This window comes from Peromyscus leucopus, chromosome 7 (assembly GCF_004664715.2).
Source record: "Peromyscus leucopus breed LL Stock chromosome 7, UCI_PerLeu_2.1, whole genome shotgun sequence".
In the NCBI taxonomy this organism is placed as follows: domain Eukaryota; kingdom Metazoa; phylum Chordata; class Mammalia; order Rodentia; family Cricetidae; genus Peromyscus; species Peromyscus leucopus.
Genome location: NC_051069.1, coordinates 21,173,815 through 21,191,868, shown reverse-complemented (window position 1 = coordinate 21,191,868; position 18,054 = coordinate 21,173,815). Strand labels below are relative to the sequence as shown.

Genomic DNA, 18,054 nt, shown 5'->3' with positions numbered 1-18,054 from the left:
TGTCTTTTTTTTTTTCTGTGAACCTAAAATTGCTCTTTAGAAAATAATTTTGAAAAAGCTTTAAATCAGAAAGCTATAAACGATTTTAACATATTTTGAACTAAGAGAAAAAAATTGGGAAGGAAGCAATTAAGGAAGAATAAACCCCACTACCCCATCCCTATCCCACTAAAATTGAGTGTGTAACCAACCAGCAGTGTTCCTGATAGGGCAGACTTAACACATTAATTATGGTGAGACAGAAAAAGATTAAGTAGAGATTAAATAGGTTTTCTTTAAATGCAGAATTTATCAAAGCGTCTCATGCACACATTTAATAACATACAGTGTCACTTGAACAGTCTTTCCAAAACACACGGGGCTGTGAAACTCTATATTCTCCTAGAGGGGCTTAAGGGACTGATGTTGCATATGACATGCTTTCTAAAATATGCTGTAAAGTGAAACCTTTTTTTTTGGAATGTCTTCATCTAACTTCTCAACTTCCTTTTATTTTGTGTACTATTTTTAAAGTAATAAGCACTTTTGCAAATTACCGGTATCATTTTCTTTCCCTTTCTATAGCAAATAAGCAAGGGTTGGTTTTTAGTTGTTATTTATTTATTTATTTATTTATTTATTTATATAGTGTGTGCATGTATGGGGTATATATATGTGTGTGTGTGTGTGTGTGTGTGTGTGTGTGTGTGTGTGTGTGTGTGTTCCCATGCAGAGGCCCCAGCAAGATATTGATGGTTTTCTTCTCCCTGCTTTATTGCCTTGAGACAGAGTCTCTTGCTGAACAAGAAGCTTACAATTTTGGCAAGACTGTGTGGCCAGTGAGCTGTGGGGATCTTCTTTTATCCATGCTCCAATGCTGGGGTGACTGTCAGGACCAGCCATGTTTGGCTTTTCAAGTGAGTTCTTGGGGTTCAGGATCAGGTCTTCATGCTGGCCAAGCAAGTGTTTCCACCTTGTGATCATCCCCTCATCCCTTCATTTGTAATTTAAGGGAAAGAAGGTTTCATGCAGCCCTGAAATAGAGGAATGATATTGGAAGGATGTATTCCCATAAATCTCTATGGAGAACTGTAACACAAATGTGTAGACTGAACTAACAAACCTGCAGTCAGCTGAAATGTCTAGGAGAAAGGAAAGGAACCCCAAGTGATTTGTAGGAGAGAGAAGTGTCACAGATTGGGATTACCCCTGAAGAATGGGCAAGAAAATGACTCATGCAGTGGAGAATGAATGATTAGTTATTTAATTTTTTTCTGGCTCATCAACCAATCTAAATTGTGATGGAAAACATATTTCTTCTGCTTTTTGCTGTTTTTTGTTAAACAATCAAGATATATACATATCCTACAAATGTATGATTAAACTAAGCCTTTGACCAGCAAGAAAGCTAAGTAGGGTATGTAAAGTCACATGTCCCGTGAAAATGGATGCAACACTATTTATGATCATGCAAATAAAGAGGATAGTATCATCAGATTTAGTGACTAAAATCTGAGCTTTGGATCCTGGGCTTGATGCTGGCTCTTGCATTTCCAAGTTATATGTATTCTAATAAGTACTTTAATAACCCTGAGTACCAAGCTGTTCATTTATGTAATAATCATAAAAATGCAAGTCACCATGGGGGGGCATTATCTTGAAATCTGTGACACTATGACAAATGTTTACTGTAGTGTTTAATGCCCAAATCTCCATCCTGCAAAGTTATCTCCCAGTAAGTGATTATATACGAGTATTACTGTGGTGTTTTGATATTCTAATAATACTTACAATCTGATTGGGCTTGGTAATCAATCATATTTGGTTCAAATCCTAACTCTCCAATTTATTGTGAGAACTCAATGAATTAAAGAAAGAAAAAAAGAAAGAAATAGAAAGAAAAGAACATGACTGGTCCTTGGTTTCAGTACCAGATGAATGAAGAAAAAAAAAGTAAAGGACATGACTGCTCTTAGGTATGGTGGAAGAGAAAGTTTATTATAGATATGTGGGAGAGCATAGTCAGAGGCAGGGACATCTGGGAGAGTCCAGGGTAGACCTGACTCTGAGCCATGTGAGGAGAAGGGGGAGAAGAAAGGAGAGAGAAAAGAGGGGACCAGGTATAGCAGCCAGGAGGCCCAAAAGAGCAGATGAATAACCAGGTATCCAAAATGACTGGATTATACAGGCAAGGGCAGCCCAGTCCCTGGGCTGGAGAATTTAGGGTAAGGGGCAGGGTGAGCCAGCCAGGAGAGCCCTGTAACAAGTAGGGATGGAGAGATGCTGGGAGAACCTAGTGACCAGGTCCACTTTGTATGGTAAATAGGCACCTCAGCCTTTGGCCCAAGTTTGAAACCTAACACTCGTGAAGCCACTTAATTATTTTTCAGTCTTGCCTTTGTATCTAAAATGAACATAATGAGGGCTAGAGACATAACTCCACAGTAAAGAGCGCTTCTTATTCCTGCAGAAGTTTCAAGTTCAGTTCCCAGGACTCACATTGGGCAGCTCACAACCATTGATAACTCCAGCTCCAGGGAATCCAGTGCCACTTGCTTCCATGAACACTGTCACTCATGTGTACATAACCACATAGACCCACACACATAAACACAAGTAAGTTTTTTTTTAAAGGATCAAAACAATGCCTCATTGACATTACTGAAGATTAAATGAGATGCGTATAAAGTTTACCTGACATATAGTAGGCACTCAACAGATGTCAGTCCTCCTTTCACATTGCCTAGAAAAATCATTGTCTACATATTTACTCTAGAGTCTACAATCCCTCACCATCTTGCCCCAAATTATTTTTCTAGCTTTAGTTCCTAGCATCTCCCCTCTTAGAATCCTTCTTCCTTTCTCCTTTCTCTAGCTCCATTTTCCTCTTTGCCCTAAAGTCTCTTAGACTGGGATTATGTTCATTGTTCAAATCACCTCTTGTGAGATTACAACCAAAAGAAGAGGAATAAAGCCTCATGTCTGATCTTGATCCATCTTATGTCAAAGTTTATAAACATCTCAATCACAAGACACTCTGCTGTCAGACTACTCAAAGCAGCCTCTGTGCCACACAGTTACTCCCTTGCTATACAAAATCGAGGGCATGGGAAAAGCTTTAGTGCAGTTGATAGAAACAAGAATACATCCCGGAGATGCAGGAAGATCTGGGAGGAGCTTTGCGAGTTGCATTTAGTACCTAATGTGATGTATGTTGTATAGCATACATTAAAATTCCATTCCTTGGGCAGACCAAATATGCTCCATTATGTGTGTATACCAAATTTATTTGTGAAAAATGCTGCTAAGAATACTGGCTTACAAGGCCCTGTTAGAATCATTGTTTTCAACATGTTGGAAGTATAGACTTAGGAATGGAAATGCTGAGTCAAATGTAATTTGGGTTTAGGTTTCTGAGGAAACACCAAGTACACCGTTTTCCAAGCCCACCATTCATGAATGAGGATAGAAAAGTTTTAAAGGGCAGTTCAGAAATTTTCTGTGGGTATGGCCAAGAGAAAAGACAAAGAAAATGTCTCAAATGTGCAACATAGCAGAGGACTTGGTGCTCAACAGTGTGACACTGTGTCTATGAGTGATTGGTTTGGAGTAAAGTAGTAGATCACGGACTGGATTTGAAGAGAGCAGAAATCTAGGATATTGAGCCTGAATTATGAAGGCACGTGATGGCAGGAGAGACCATGAACTGGTGAGGGGTGGAGGAGATGAGAAGTTAATGAATTCAGCTTTAGACCCAGTGAGGTAGAGGTGCTCATGAATGGGTGAGTCAATTAGGTACTCAACAATGAGGTTGGGACAGAGATAAGTAACTCATTAACAGGGACCCAGTTAGTACTACAGAATATGGTCTGACCACAGCCACACAAAGTTCCAAGAATACTTGGATGACAGGGTAAATCCTTGAGTGTTTCCAGGGTATGGGAATAAAAGAAATAAAGCTCCAAAGATCTTTGATATGGACATCAGGAAGAAGAGGAGCCAGTGACTTTCAAGAAGAAAGCCCTAGTCAGGGTCTGCCAAACTGACTCTGTTACTAGTATTCTTAATTCTTTTTTTTTTCCAGAGCTAAGGACTGAACTCAGGGCCTTGTGCTTGCTAGGCAAGTGCTCTACCACTGAGCTACATCCCCAGCCCCGTATTCTCAATTCTTTTGCTCTGTTGTTGTTCACACTAGTTTGACAAACCCTTTCTCTGAATGAATTCAGTCCACTTTCCAGAATCTCCAAAGAGAAACCCTACCTTGTGAAGGTAATTATAAAGTCATGACACAGTCCTGGTCTTGCTCATTCTCTCAAACCTATTTAAAGCATTTTACTTACCATCTATCTTCCAATACTCAGATGATCCCCTCAGTTCTCTGCAGAATTTACTGCTCCCCAAACTAACTGTAGAAAGGTTTCCTGAGTCCCTAACCTTAATCCGTACTTAGTGCCCTTATTTACAACATGTCAGGCAAGCTTTCTACCTTTCCTGCTTTCATGTTATGATAGAATCAGTGTTGTTGCTCTGTGTTATTGACCCCAATGCCTTCCCTTCAATATTATATGAACTCACTTGTCCCACCTAGATTTCTTCTCTAGTTTCTGCCTTCTCTTTCAACTCAGCCATACCTCCAGACAGGCATGCACATTCACTGTATGCTACCTTCTCACATGTAAAACTCTAGCCTATTCATAACTCTACAGCTGATCTATATAGGGTCCCCGGCACACACGCGCGTGCACACACACACACACACACACACACACACACACACACACACACACTGCTCCTGTTGGGAAATACAATAGAAATTTTCCAGTCTTACCCTTCTTGATGATTTTTTTCTTTCTAGAAACATTTTCCTCTGACCTTGTTCACTAACTGAATATTAGCATCTCTCCCCTTCCTCACCCATAACAGATCTGGCCTCCTGCTTTGGTAATAAATAGACTCCATCTTTCTCTGGTAGGGGCTGCCTTCCTATCCACTGCTAATCTATGAAGAGCAGTCTTCAATCCTCCTCCTCTCCTCTTCCAAGTACACCTTACTCTCTAGCAGCTTGGCCTCTTGCAGCCTAAGAACCTACCCACTACTTCTGTTCTCCAAAAACTTAGATTAACTTTAAAAAAAATGAACCCCTTAGTACCGTTCATTTACCTCTGGACTTTTACCTTCTCCCTTCCTAGTTTTCACCTTCATCATTTTACCAGTCATTCTCAGTGGTGGCTATAAGGGCTGTTACATTAAATAAAATCATACCTCCAGTTATTTCTCAGAAAACTCGAGCCTAGTATCGACAAGTTCTTGCTTTTTTTTAAAGAACCCAGAATTATACCAAAATATTCTGATTTTTAAGTTTGGCAATATAATTTTTAAGTATGTATATCTGAACTCGCTCTGCAGGCCATCAATTTGCACCATGTGTCTAGGATATTTGGACATATGGCTGTGTGCATCTTGGTATTTATAAGGACGATTCCTCTTAGCTCATCAAGTGCCTGAGGCAATTGTCCTGCATGTGAAGAAACATTGCATAAAGTTTCTTTAATAGTTAAATTTCTTCATGATTATTCATAATAAAGATTGGCAAAACACTTTGGTTTCATTCTTAGTGTCCACTATAGGCCTGCTCCTGGTGTTCCCCAGTTGCTAGGTGTTAGCTATTCTTAGTATTTTGCTTCAAAGCTTGTTTCACAATATTCTAGGTGCATCCTGCCAGGCATTGTTCATCACACTGTTCAATTGCTTTATCATCAGTTTTATGTTCTGCTGTCACCCTTTTCTACAGCATAGAACACATAGAAAAATGGCTTGACCATCTAACAAATACAAGGACTAGTCCAGGGTTGCCTCTTCCTCATTATAACATCTCTTCCACACTAGACAGAATAATGATGGAGTTGAAGATGGTTGTTTATAATAATGCATGTGTTCTTTCAAATAGAAAAGTTGGTGACAATTGCTGCAGCATACTTGGGTGCCTGGGATAAAGAAGACAACACGAAACCTTTTGTCTTAAGGCAAGTGAAGCAAATGACAATAGTACAGTGAGGTGTGAGTCGTTTGGAGAAGAAAACATTGCTACAGGACAGGAAGTGGGCCAAGTGGTTAAGGAGAACGCTGGTTCTGAAGCTGAATCGTCAGTTTCCAAGTCACCAGCTAATTTTAGGCACACCGTTTAATGTCCTCATGGCCTGCTGTTATCTCATATATGAAACGGAATAAGTGAACCCATCCCATCAGACTATTAAAGATGGAAGTTAATTATATCTGTAAAATGCTTATAGTCTAGCATAAAGTAAACAGGTTTCCTGTTGTAATTGTAGAAGACGCCCTCAAGCGGGGGAGGGGGGGGGGAGCGGGGGGGGGCTCTGAAGAATAGGTAAGAAGTAAAGTTAGGGAGAGTTTTCTCAGGTAGATCCTGATAGAAGTCCTGAAGATTTCCAGAATGAATATTCACTAGACGATGTCTATGCCCTGGATACTAGATATTCCAGTGTAACAGAAGGTAGAAATGTAGATTGAAAACTTCCTGGGCTGTAAGAACAGGTTCAAAGTCATGACAGTGTGACCAGTCAGAGTGGGTTTCTGGAGGTATGAAGACATCAAGGTGACAGAGAATGGGGTGAGGGTTAAAGAGACACAAGAGACAGCAAGAAATTGAGGTGGGGGTGGAGTGTCACCCTTTCATACTGTACTATGGCATTTTAGGTTTATTCCATAGGAGGAATCAAATAAAGCTTTAGCAGAGGAGAGATGTGATCGGATATGTATATCTACTGTCACCTGTCCCAACCCAAATTTCTTGAGTAGCCTTGCCTCAAAACTTAAGATGGGGTGGGGGCAATATTTTCTGTGCCAACCCAAGCTATTTAATCTTGGAAATAAAAACACAAATTAAGCAGTGAAAATTTTCCACATATGCAGTAAAAAGAGCACCTTGATTTGGGGCACTGAGTATTTTATCACAGAGAGATGCTTTATGCTACAGGGGCTCTTTGACTGGCAGCCAACACTGGCTTAACCCCTATGGATCTTTCTCATACTGTTTGTGTGTTTTCTCAATTCACTTAACTAACAAACATTTATTGTGTTAGACACTGCTTTAAGTATTGGGAGTCAACAAAGAATTAAAAAGTCTAGATGCCTCCAATTCTCTGAGCTAAGTGAACTATTTGGAGATAAAATAATTGAAACAAAAAATGAGGCAGATTAAGAAAAACTGGGAGTATCCATTCACCAAAGAATTAAGAGATTAAGGAGCCTCGAGGATGGTTTCAAGTGAATGAACAGAACTAAAAAGCCCTCTTTAAATGCAACACATAAACTGGTGGCTGGGAGGTCCCTTCTCTGCATAAGGGCCATGGGGGTAGCACCCCCTTATCCACAGTCCTGTAAATGTATAATCTATATGAGATTTATTAAGACTCCTTTTAAACATATGGTATGGACAGTGCCTAAAATTAGCCTTATATTTCCTCGACCATTTTAGAGTTTGGTGGTGGTGGTGGTGGTGGTGGTGGTGGTGGTGGTGGTGGTGGTGGTGGTAGTGGTGGTGGTGGTGGTGGTGGTAATGTAGTGTGTGTTGGACAGAATCCCCCTAGCTTGAAACACTGCCTGCAGAATTCTATTCCTTACAACCTTCTCTAAAAACACCCCAAACTGACAGGAACCTCTTTTTTTTTCCCCCTTGTCACAAAAATAAGCCAAACCCGCAACAGCCTAGCATCAGGGAGTGGTGTCCTTAGTGATTTTTTTTTTCACTAGTTCTGATTCCAAGGGAAGAATGCCACCTACCGAATCATTTCCACCAGCAGCCAGCCCTGCAAAGTACTGGTACTACTTAACCCTGGTCTGTTCCAAATGCCCTCTGATTATTTAGTTTAAAAAAAAAAAAAAAGTCACTATTTGGGCTGACAGGAAGTTGGGCTCTGGGGGCAGATATCAGATAAACGCTTCCACATATTGTCGCCTTCTCAATAGCTATGCCAATTTTCAACCTCCTCTCTGCCTGCGTTTTCCTTTTAATTGGGCTTTCTCCTTCAGAATGCCGGTTCTCTGCAGCCTGCGGAAGCCCGTGGTGCAACCCTGCTAGGGGACTGACTGCTTGCTGCCCTGCAGCTGTAAAAGCCATGGCCGGGGAGTTAACCCAGCCAGGCTTAGCTAGCAAGCGTTCGAGATTGCACGCTAGGTCGGGCGATGCCACCGCGGGGGCTTCCAATTTTATCCAACTCGGTCCCCAGGCCTCGGGCGGGGAAGCGGGGTGGGGGTCCCCTCCGCAGTCCGCCGCGAAAGCGAGGCTGGGCAGGCGGTCCCTGCAACTCCTCCGAGCCAGCCCCGGTCGCTGCGGCTCCCGCGCTGCAGCTGCGCGGGAAGGGACGCGGGCGGGAGCCAGCGAGCGAGCGGACAGGCGCGCGGAGCTGCAACCAAAGGCCGCGGTGCGTGGCGCTCGACCGCGAAGGCTTGGGACCCGGCTGGCTCGGAGGCTCCCAGCGAGGTTGGTGGCTCCCGCAGCGCCAAGTGCGGAAAGCTCGCGGCCGCGCGCACAGGCGGGCGCTGGGAGGGCGGCGGGGGCGGGCCGGGCGCGGAGGGGCGGGGCGGGGCTGGCGCTGACGGGCGGCCGCGGGGAGCGCCTGCAGCCCGAGCAGAGTGCAGCGAGCGCGGCGAGCGCGGCTCGGGGGCCGCGGTCCATGGCCCCGACGGGAGGCGAGCCGCCCGCACCCGCAGCTCGGCGGCGTCCGGCCTGAGCCGACCGCGCCGCGCAGCTACCCTGTCCTGGGCTTGGGCTTGGCTTGCAGATCATCTTCATGGAAGCGATGTCTCCACAGCAGGATGCTCTAGGGGGGCAGCCGGGGCGCTCCTCCTCGCTGACAGGGATGTCTCGCATCGCGGGAGGCCCCGGCACCAAGAAGGTGAGGACCCCGAGCGGGGTGCCCCCCACGGGCGCGCGCCTTCCACGCGTGCCTGGCGCTGGGAGGGGGTTAACGGTCCCCGCGGGGCCGGGGAGGGGCGGGGTGTCACCTCCCGGAATCCCCCGCTGTCTCTCTGGTGGAAACCGGTCTCGGAGAAGCCCCTTGCCTCCCACAGGTCCCTCTCCACCTCTGACCCGGGAGGTGCCTCCCCGCCGGGCCCCCGAGGTGGCCTTGACCTGGCAGCCTGGAGGAAGGTATGAGGCCCGGGACGGGGGACTATGCGCCCAGCCCAGGCCTCCAGGGGGTGTCAGAGATGGGGTGTCGTGGGCCACACTGCGGGACCGGAGGTTCGTTTGGCTGGCCTAGATCTAGGCTGGATAGCGGCGGGTGGGCAGCTTCCGGAGGTCCCAGCGGGGCATGGGGGACTTGGCCCGGAGCCACCTCCTGAGAGGGGACCTTGCAGGAACCTATGGGGGCGGCGCCCTTGTTCCCTGTCACCCCGGAGGACCGGTGCGGGCAACTACTTGTAGCGTTTGCTTGTGATTGACTGGTCCACAGTGTAGAGGGAGGATTTCGATGGAGGTCAGGTGTCTGCAATAGGTTCCTGAGCAAGTGCACGTGGGCCTCGAGCTTCTGGGCTACAGGGAATTGATTTGGGTATTCCTGTAGCCATGTCTGCCTCCCCCTTCCTCCAGCACAAAACCTTCCGATATTTGGCCATATTTGTTCCTTACGGTGGTGCTGCCTTCCCCAGCGTCTCTGGAAACAAGTTGGTTTGAGAGATCATTCTAGCTCTTCCCGAACAAATATGTGAAGACGTTGCATTACTATAATTAGAGACTCAAGGGGATACACCGGCTCTCTGAGTGTCCGGGTTTTATGGCCTTCCATTAATCTTCCCACTAGGATGGTGGGTTGGCTGGAGGTCAATGAAGAGAGGTGACATCTGTATAGAAATGTCTGTGAGCTCCCAAGGCCCTTGGCCCTGTCGCAGAGCCATCTATGGGTGTCTGTGAACTTGATGTATGGGCAGTAGTGACGGCTCAGCCTTTGATGTATGGAGACTGATGTTTGTCCTTGCCGTGGTTCTTCCCCCCTTCCCTTCAGAGATGGAGGGTGTGTGTGTGTGTGTGTGTGTGTGTGTGTGTGTGTGTGTGTGTGTGTAAAATCCAGTTTTTCCGAATAAAACATGAAAATGTCAGGATGTCCTAATTTAGAATGGCAAATGAACATTAAGCAATTGGCATAGATTTAAAGCGTTTTCTGTTTTTGTAAACCTAAGGAATTGGAAAGAATCAAGCATTTGTTTTCGTGAAGAGTGTGGCCCCTCCCCCAAGGCTGATTAAGCACGCTAGCATAGGATTGGGGGGTGGGGCATTAAAGAGTAGCTTTATCATTTTCAAGCCTGGATTGTCCCATAACTGAAGGGTGGCTGTGCCCTTTTCCCCCATGTTCTCTTAGCACAGCCGCGCTCTCTACGATTGGTGTCCTTCGTTATAAAACATAAAGGGCTAGTACATTACCACATCAATCTCTACTTTCCCAAGACTGTTGAGCAAATTAAATGAATGAACGATGGCACATAGGCACCATGATGTTAACACTTAGTGTACCTTTCCCCGGGTTTGCAGTTCACAACGTTTGTGCCCCGGGTTGCTCAAGCCTGTAATCTAGAATGGGTTTTCAACACCTTTGCTCACTCTGCAACAGCCAATCCATCCGAACAGCCACTATCCTTCCGAAGTGTCTAGAATATCTCCACTCCATCCCCACGGCTGCCCCTGCAGCCCAAGCTGCCCCATAGCCACCTCTAACCTGTGCCTTTGCAGAAACTCTCCTTTCTTGTCTCTCTGGGGCCCATTCTGCATTTAGCAGTGCCAGAATGTGGGTTGTTTTTTTTTTTTTAATTGGTCGTGATGCTCATTTGCTTACAATTCTGAAAGAGATTCATTTTGTATGCATAGTAAAATGCAGGTCCTTTTCCTGGGTCCTGGCTACCCCCATTCCTTCACCCTGCCCCCTTTGGTATGGCCTTCAGCCACATGGGCCTTTGTTTCATACACCAAGTCAAATCCATTCCTATTTTTAGGTTTTTGGTGTTACCCCCCCCCCAATTGCCCCACGAGTTGTTTTTTTTTTTCATTTCGTGCAAATCTTGGGTTTTCCAAGAGGTCTCTCTCTTTCTCCTTACTTCATAAATAGAAGCCACCTCTAGCCGTGCCCTGTACCTTCTGATTCATTGGTTGTCTTAGCATTGCCCCTGGCATTTTCTCATCTGTTCCTTTCCCATTACCTGCATCCCCCCCCCACCCACCCCAACTGTATCCTCAAAGCTGGAGTAGGGCCTGCTGTATACTAGGTGTTTCCTAAGCATCCCTTGGGTTATGTAAAGCAAAGAACAGGAGCAGTGTGGCCCCGTCCTTAGAATCTATCATTTAGAGAAGGACCATCAGCCTTAAAGAAACAGGTAGTCAATCCTTCAGGTTTGCAGACCTCATGGTCTCCGCTCAGTTCTTCCATCACAGCTCCATAGCAGCACGGGCAGTACATGAGTGAGTGGGCTTGACTGTGCTCCAGGAAAGCTTCATTTACACAAACATGTGGTAGAGGCCGGTGAGACGGCTCATCAGGTAGAAGCACTTGCTGAGCAAGCCTGGAAACTTGAGTTTGACCCCCCAGAGCCCACATTAAGATGGAAGGGGAGAACTGATTCTACAGAATTGTCCTCTGACCTCCACACACACACAGCACATGCATCACACACACACACACACACACACATACACACACACATGCAGACAGACACACACTAATAATAATAATAATAATAATAATAATAATAATAATAATAATAAAATAAACATACTCTGCAGTTTCCCATTCCCTGGTTTGGAACAGTGCTTTTGGAACAGTGGGACCTGGGGAGGTGATGAAGCTTTGTCTTCAGGGTCTAGTTGAGAAGCATGTAACCATGTGTGTCTGTTCAGCTCCTGAGGTGTGGATGGTACAACTGGAGATTTTAACAACTCCCTTTAGTTTAACTGATAAAAAAATAACCTAACATGTTTAGAATTTATCAATCTAAGGTGCAATGCATGTATGCACTTCAAAAAAATTTACATATTCCCAAGAAATCATTACACTTCTTTATGCCACTATAAAGTGTGCATTTTCAGCTTATGTAAGTAAAATATGATTTTTGTTTGTTTTTGTCTTTCTTTCACTATAATTTTTATATCTATTCTTTTTTATTTGTATGCATTAATTGTTTTCATTGCAGAGTGGTAAAGATCAAATATCTTGGGGGTTTCGGATTTCATATTTTTTTTATTTTGAATTATTTATACATAATGAGATACCTTGTGGGTGGCAGTCAAGACTCCATGTGAAATTCATTGACGTCTCATAAACACCTTACATGTATAATGTAAAAGTAATTTTGTTCATTGTTTTTAGTGTATTTTGACTTTAAGCCATCACAGGAGATGTGCATAGAATGTTCTTCTTACATCTTACATCAGCAATCAGAAAGTTTCAGGTCTGAAGCCGTTTTGGATGTCAGGTTGGGAACTCTGGATACTTGACCTGAAGTGCATTTATCCATTCATCTGGTATTTGGATTGTGTCCATTTCTTGGCTGTTAGAAGTGAAGCTGCTGAGAGACTTGACATGCAACTCTGCATGGACCTAGGCTTGCTTTGGGGTAAATAGTCAGGCATGGCATGACTAGGTCATATTTAGCCATATACCTGACTCTTCAAAACACTGGTTGCTTTATTTTGAAGTGACTAATTTTCTAACAGCAGTCAGTGTATGGTAATCCAGTTGCCACACATGCTCACCAACACTTGTTACCATCTCTCTGGGTTACCGCCATCCAAGGGGGTGTGAAGTAGTGCTGTGGGATCTGGATCTGTACTTCCTTGATGATTTTGAGTATCTTCTCAAATGCTTGCCATCCACACATCATCTTTGGTGAGCTACCTATTTAAATATCTCACAGCTTCCGTTGTGTTGCTAGCTTATTTTTATTACTGAGGTTTGAGAGTACTTTATACATTCTGAATTCAAATCCTTTATTGGGTATGTGATTTTCAAAATATTTTCTCACTGTCTGTGACCTGTATTTTTATTTCTGCAGCCTTGTTTTTCCAAGAACAAAAGTTTTTTCATTTGGTGAAATCTAACTTGCTCTTTTTTTTTTCTTTAATTTGGCTTAATTGAAATTAACTTGAATTTAATTGAAATTTATATAGTGGTGTATATTCAGTGGTTACAGTACTGGACAGCAGGTTCAGAGGGAGAGCTTAAAAACAGTAACAAAATAATTATTAAATGGCTTATTAAAACCCTATCCTAGTAGCCAGGCAGTGGTGGCGCACTCATTTAATCCCAGCACTGGAGAGGCAGAGGCAGGTGATCTCTGTGAGTTCAAGTCCAGCCTGGTCAGCAGAGCGAGTACCAGGACAGCTAAGGCTATGTGGAGAAATCTTGTTTCAAAAAACAAAAAACAAAACAAACAAGTAAACCCCACTAGGATTCTGACTTGAACAGATGCAGGTCCTCAGATGGACAATCTGCACTGGGCTGTTAAAGGGAAGACCTGTTTAAAGTTCCCTTTAAAAGGAAAGGACTCTTGCATTAAAAAAAAAGATTACAGAAAGTGGGGGCAGCATTAAGTCCAGAGGTTCTGGGGTAGGTCTGTTTGAGCAACTAGCCTGTGGGAGATCTGTAAGAAGCTGGTCTTTTTTATTTTATGGCCTCATTGATTATTTTAACCTAAAGAATTACCTAGCTGGATAGCTTGCCTTCATTTGCTACTCACAAGATTTGATGATTTTTATAGAAAATCCAACCTACCTTAGAAGACAGAGTTTCTGTCATTGGGGGTCTTCAGAAGAACATAGAATAAATACATGTAGTGGTTCCTAGAATAGGGCTCTCAAGTGTGCCTGCAGTATACAGATGGCAATTTAAATTCTCCTGGGATAATATGTTCTTGGGGGTGTCCATATTTGCCCTGCACAGTCCTGATACACTGCAAGCCCATATTAGAGTCACTTTGGTGTTAGGAATGACTTGTGTCCTACTCAAGCACACTGACCCTTTGGTTTCACTTATTAATTAAAAACTGTTTAATGGGGCAAGGGGTATTGGAGTAGGAAAGAGATGTATAGGCATAGAAAACCAGTCAAAGGAAAATAATTTTAAAATAGTTGTAGCATCTCAAAAAGTAGCAGCTGCTGTTACAAACTCTATTGTTCCCCTCTTTGTGCATTTTCTGGGTCCAAATCTGTTTATAGCATTTGGTGGTAAACATCTCCCAACCCCCAAGCCCCACCCCACCCCACCAAGAGCTGACTATTTTAGCCAAGTATATGTGTAGTACTGGGCCTTGAATGAAATGCCTTAATAGTAAGCTTCAGTCTTACTCTTCAGTACTGAGTAAAACAAGCCCGTGTTTAAAACTGTGTCCTACTGAGCCCTTCCTTGGTGTTACTCATAAACTGAATTGCCTACAAACAAGGAGGAAGGATTCTTTTGTTAGAGTCACTGCAGCCTCTGGGTAATGTTAGATAGCTTGACTAGCAGTGACCACTGATGCAACATTCACAAGTCTTAGTGTGTTTGGGTACCTCCCTGGGGTTTGTGCCTTGCTGTCTGCCTCCTTCAGATGCTTCATAGCAGGGAAGCAGATATACTACTTCAGGAGCTCTTCAGCCGGGCCTGATGTTCATGCTGATGGCTCAGCCTTGCTGCTGTGGGAAAGCATGGCATATTCCGCACGTGGACTCAGGACTGTGTTTCAAAGTTCTGTGTGGATGCACCAACTCCTGTGTCTCTGATAACTCTGCTGTGGAAAAGAATGTGTGAAAAATGTCACTGAAGGTTACATCAGTAAACTTAGAAGTCTTGAGACTAAATTTTTTAAAAAAAATACATCCAGGGATGACCCTTCAAATGTGAGCATAATACTACATTCTAACATAGCAAAAGAAAAAAAAGTTAACATTTTGTGGCTTTAAAATTTCATGTTAAAATAAGTGAGGCACCATCTTTTAATCTGTATACATTTATCTAAAAGTCTGTCTCTGTCTCTGTCTCTCTGTGTCTGTGTGTGTGTGCTCACACACGTTCACATGCAGAGGCTAGAACAAGATATTAGGGGTCTTCCTTTATGGCTTTCTGTCTTGCTACCTTGAGCCAGTCTCTCGCTGACCCCAAAGCTTGCCTTCCTACTGAGCAAACCGACTGGCCAGGCAAGGGAGCTCACATGATCTGCTTGTCCCAGTGCTCGCACTAGACACACAGCCGTGCTCATCTCTGTGGCTGGCTGTTGGGGATTCGAACACAGGTCCTCATTCCTGCAGCACAAATACTTGCCCACTAAGCCATCTCCCCAGCCCCAGTGAGTTCAAGTGGAAGATTGAGTCTCATAGATTAAAATGGGCAGTTATAACTTATAGACCTACCAAAAGGGTCTGTGGAATTGCTGTTGCTGGTGTTGAAATGCAGATTGCAGTGAGGCAATGTGTACTTCCAGCGCCTTCAGCAGGTTAAGGTTAAGACAAACAGCAACATATTTGGTGACTGAAGAGGAGCAAGAAAGCTGAAAATGAATTGTTTCCTATTAATCACTGAGATGTCTCAGTTCTTTCATGGCTTGTGACCTTGTCAGGATACGCTGGATTTTTTTTTTTTTTTATTGTAAATGCATCACATGTCTACACCACACACAACTTACTGGGGACATGTAATTATACAACTTACATATTTTTTTCAACCTTTGTGGTCACTAACAATACTACCAAAAATAGCTGTATAAAGTCAGTGTGTGTATATATATATATATATATATATATATATATATATATATATATATATATGTCATATAGCTAGTGTTTGAAGACACACACACACACACACACACACACATATATATATACAAACACACACACATAGATATACTCAGTTGAAGTGTCTTGAAATACACCCCTCATGTCTCCAGAGACTTGATAAAATACATCTAAAATAAACTTGTACTGAAGGGAAGATTGGCGCTCCTGCTGCCTCTGTTGGTTCTATCATATTCAAGATGATGGAATTCTCTGAGTCCCGGTGTGTTTACAACACTTACAGAGAGCAGGCTGTCTATGCTAGTCACAACTCTTAACGGTTGTCTGAAACTAGGATTGGGTAATCTCAGTCTTTGTTCTTGTGTGGGAGACTGTGCCACAGCTTGGGAGACAAGAAAAGCCGAAGAGGTCACTCCCTGACTTCTGCCGTTCACCCCGGATGGTGCTTGTAGGCAGCACAGCCCGGTTTATTTTTAAGTTTGATCCCAGCCGTGTTTTCTTCAGGACAAGTTTAGATTAGGAACGTCCAGCCGGCAGCAGGAGCACCCCCATCAGCACTGCGTGTCGGTAGTGTGCTGAGCAGCCCTGACCTAATTTTGACAGACACCTGTCACGCAGCATAACTGAATGTAAAAGCTGTTTTTAGATGTCTGGTCACTCAAGAGGACTCTGAGAATGGAAGGTATGTGTCACCACAGAAGCTCACATTTCAAGATCTGGAAAACTCGGCTTCTCCACAGCCCGTGTTTTCCTGATTTACCTGGGACCTCATTTGCAGCAAGGAATGCCTAATATTCTCTCTTCCACCCCTCCAGTCACCATCTTACACCTGACCTTGAATAGTAACCACTACCAGATATCGCCATATCCAGACAGACCCTGATCTGTTTCTGTTCTCACTAACGCACTCTGGATTTTTTTTTTTTTTGTCATTACATCTTTTGGATTTGATCATAATGCCTTTTTCCTCTGCATATGGAAAATGAAAAACTGTATTATAAGGCAGGCCTCTCCAACCATTGCAGTGTGTCTCATACCTTCAGGCCCTTGGCCCTCAGACAAGTGGGTATTAGGAGGGTCTGACTGTCTGTGTGCTTATCATAGAGTGTCCATGGCTGTATATATAACTATTTTGTGGTAGCCATGATGTGAAAAAGCGTAGCAGAACCCTGTTCTGTAAGGCAAAGAGCACTGATGGTTGACCTGTGTACGTGTGTGCTGCTGAATGAGAACCGTGGCCAAACATGGGAACCAGTGGCTCTGACAGATGGTCCAACAATTTCAAAAGCCCATAGTGACGATAGCACAGAATCCGTGGTGGATAGGGATGGAAGTAGAGAAACAACGAATGTGCACGGGACATTGTGATGTCCTCACTTGCTTATAAACACTACTGGAAGTCTTGTATGCATGCCCCAGTACCTTTCAATTCAGGAATTTCATATATATATATATATATATATATATATATATATATATATATATATACAGAGAGAGAGAGAGAGAGAGAGAGAGAGAGAGAGAGAGAGAGAGAGAGAGAGAGGAGAGAGAGATAAGGCAGGGATTAGGTCAGTTTTAGAGAGAATTTAAAAAACTATGTCGTGGAATTAGGGCCAGATTTAAGGCCCCATATCTGCTAGCCCAGTGCTTACTCTTCTACATTCTATAGACTCTTGTGTTTGTTGTTGTACTTGAAAGTAGTGATTGTCTTGTGGAAAGAACAAGGAGCCGAAAGTAAAATTGTTTCTATCATAATGTCAGAAGGAATGTTAATCTGCTCACAGTAGTCTTTACTGGGATGTTTATTTGAGCTAAGTGTTCAGACTGATTCTGGACAGGACAGTTTGTGAGTAGATAGAATATTATACTTAGCACAAACTGAACTGACAGTAGCTGGAACCATCGGCTTACCACAGTGGTCAAAAGCTTGTTGTGATAGTCGGATCCAGGAGCAAGGTGCAAGGTTAAAAATAATTCTTTTCCCACTGCAGAGCCAATGTTTTCCAACTATAATTGTGCAGTGGCTTGAGTCCGTCTCCACAAATAAATACTGCAGGCATGCAGGGAACGAGAGAGAGAGAGAGAGAGAGAGAGAGAGAGAGAGAGAGAGAGAGAGAGAGAGAGAGAGAGAGAGAGAGAACTGCTCACGGGATTGTACAAACTAGTCTCAAAAGGATTTCGAGTCAGGTTTGAGTGAGCTAGTTTGTAAATTTGATACAGTAGTTTTCTAGCTGTGAAAAATCTGTGGTTCTTTACAATATTCCCTCAGATCTCTCATTTTAATGTTACCCTTGTTTACTTTA

At 43.7% G+C, this 18,054-nt stretch overlaps 1 protein-coding gene across 3 annotated transcripts in view; it reads left to right on the top strand.

The window, feature by feature from the left end:
* The first annotated feature begins 8,387 nt into the window (after positions 1-8,387).
* Arhgap20 (Rho GTPase activating protein 20) overlaps positions 8,388-18,054 on the top strand; it is an 87,817-nt gene continuing 78,150 nt past the window's right edge. Inside the window, exon 1 of one of the 3 annotated variants that reach the window (XM_028864939.2) lies at positions 8,388-8,479. Coding sequence is in view for 1 of the 3 variants with exons in the window: in XM_028864937.2 (XP_028720770.1) it covers positions 8,790-8,894 (105 nt within the window). In the remaining 2 variants the exon portion in view is untranslated. Of the gene's footprint in view, positions 8,480-8,616; positions 8,895-8,972; positions 9,149-18,054 lie in introns of those variants that run through there. The other 2 variants (XM_028864937.2, XM_028864938.2) reach the window with 2 other exon arrangements.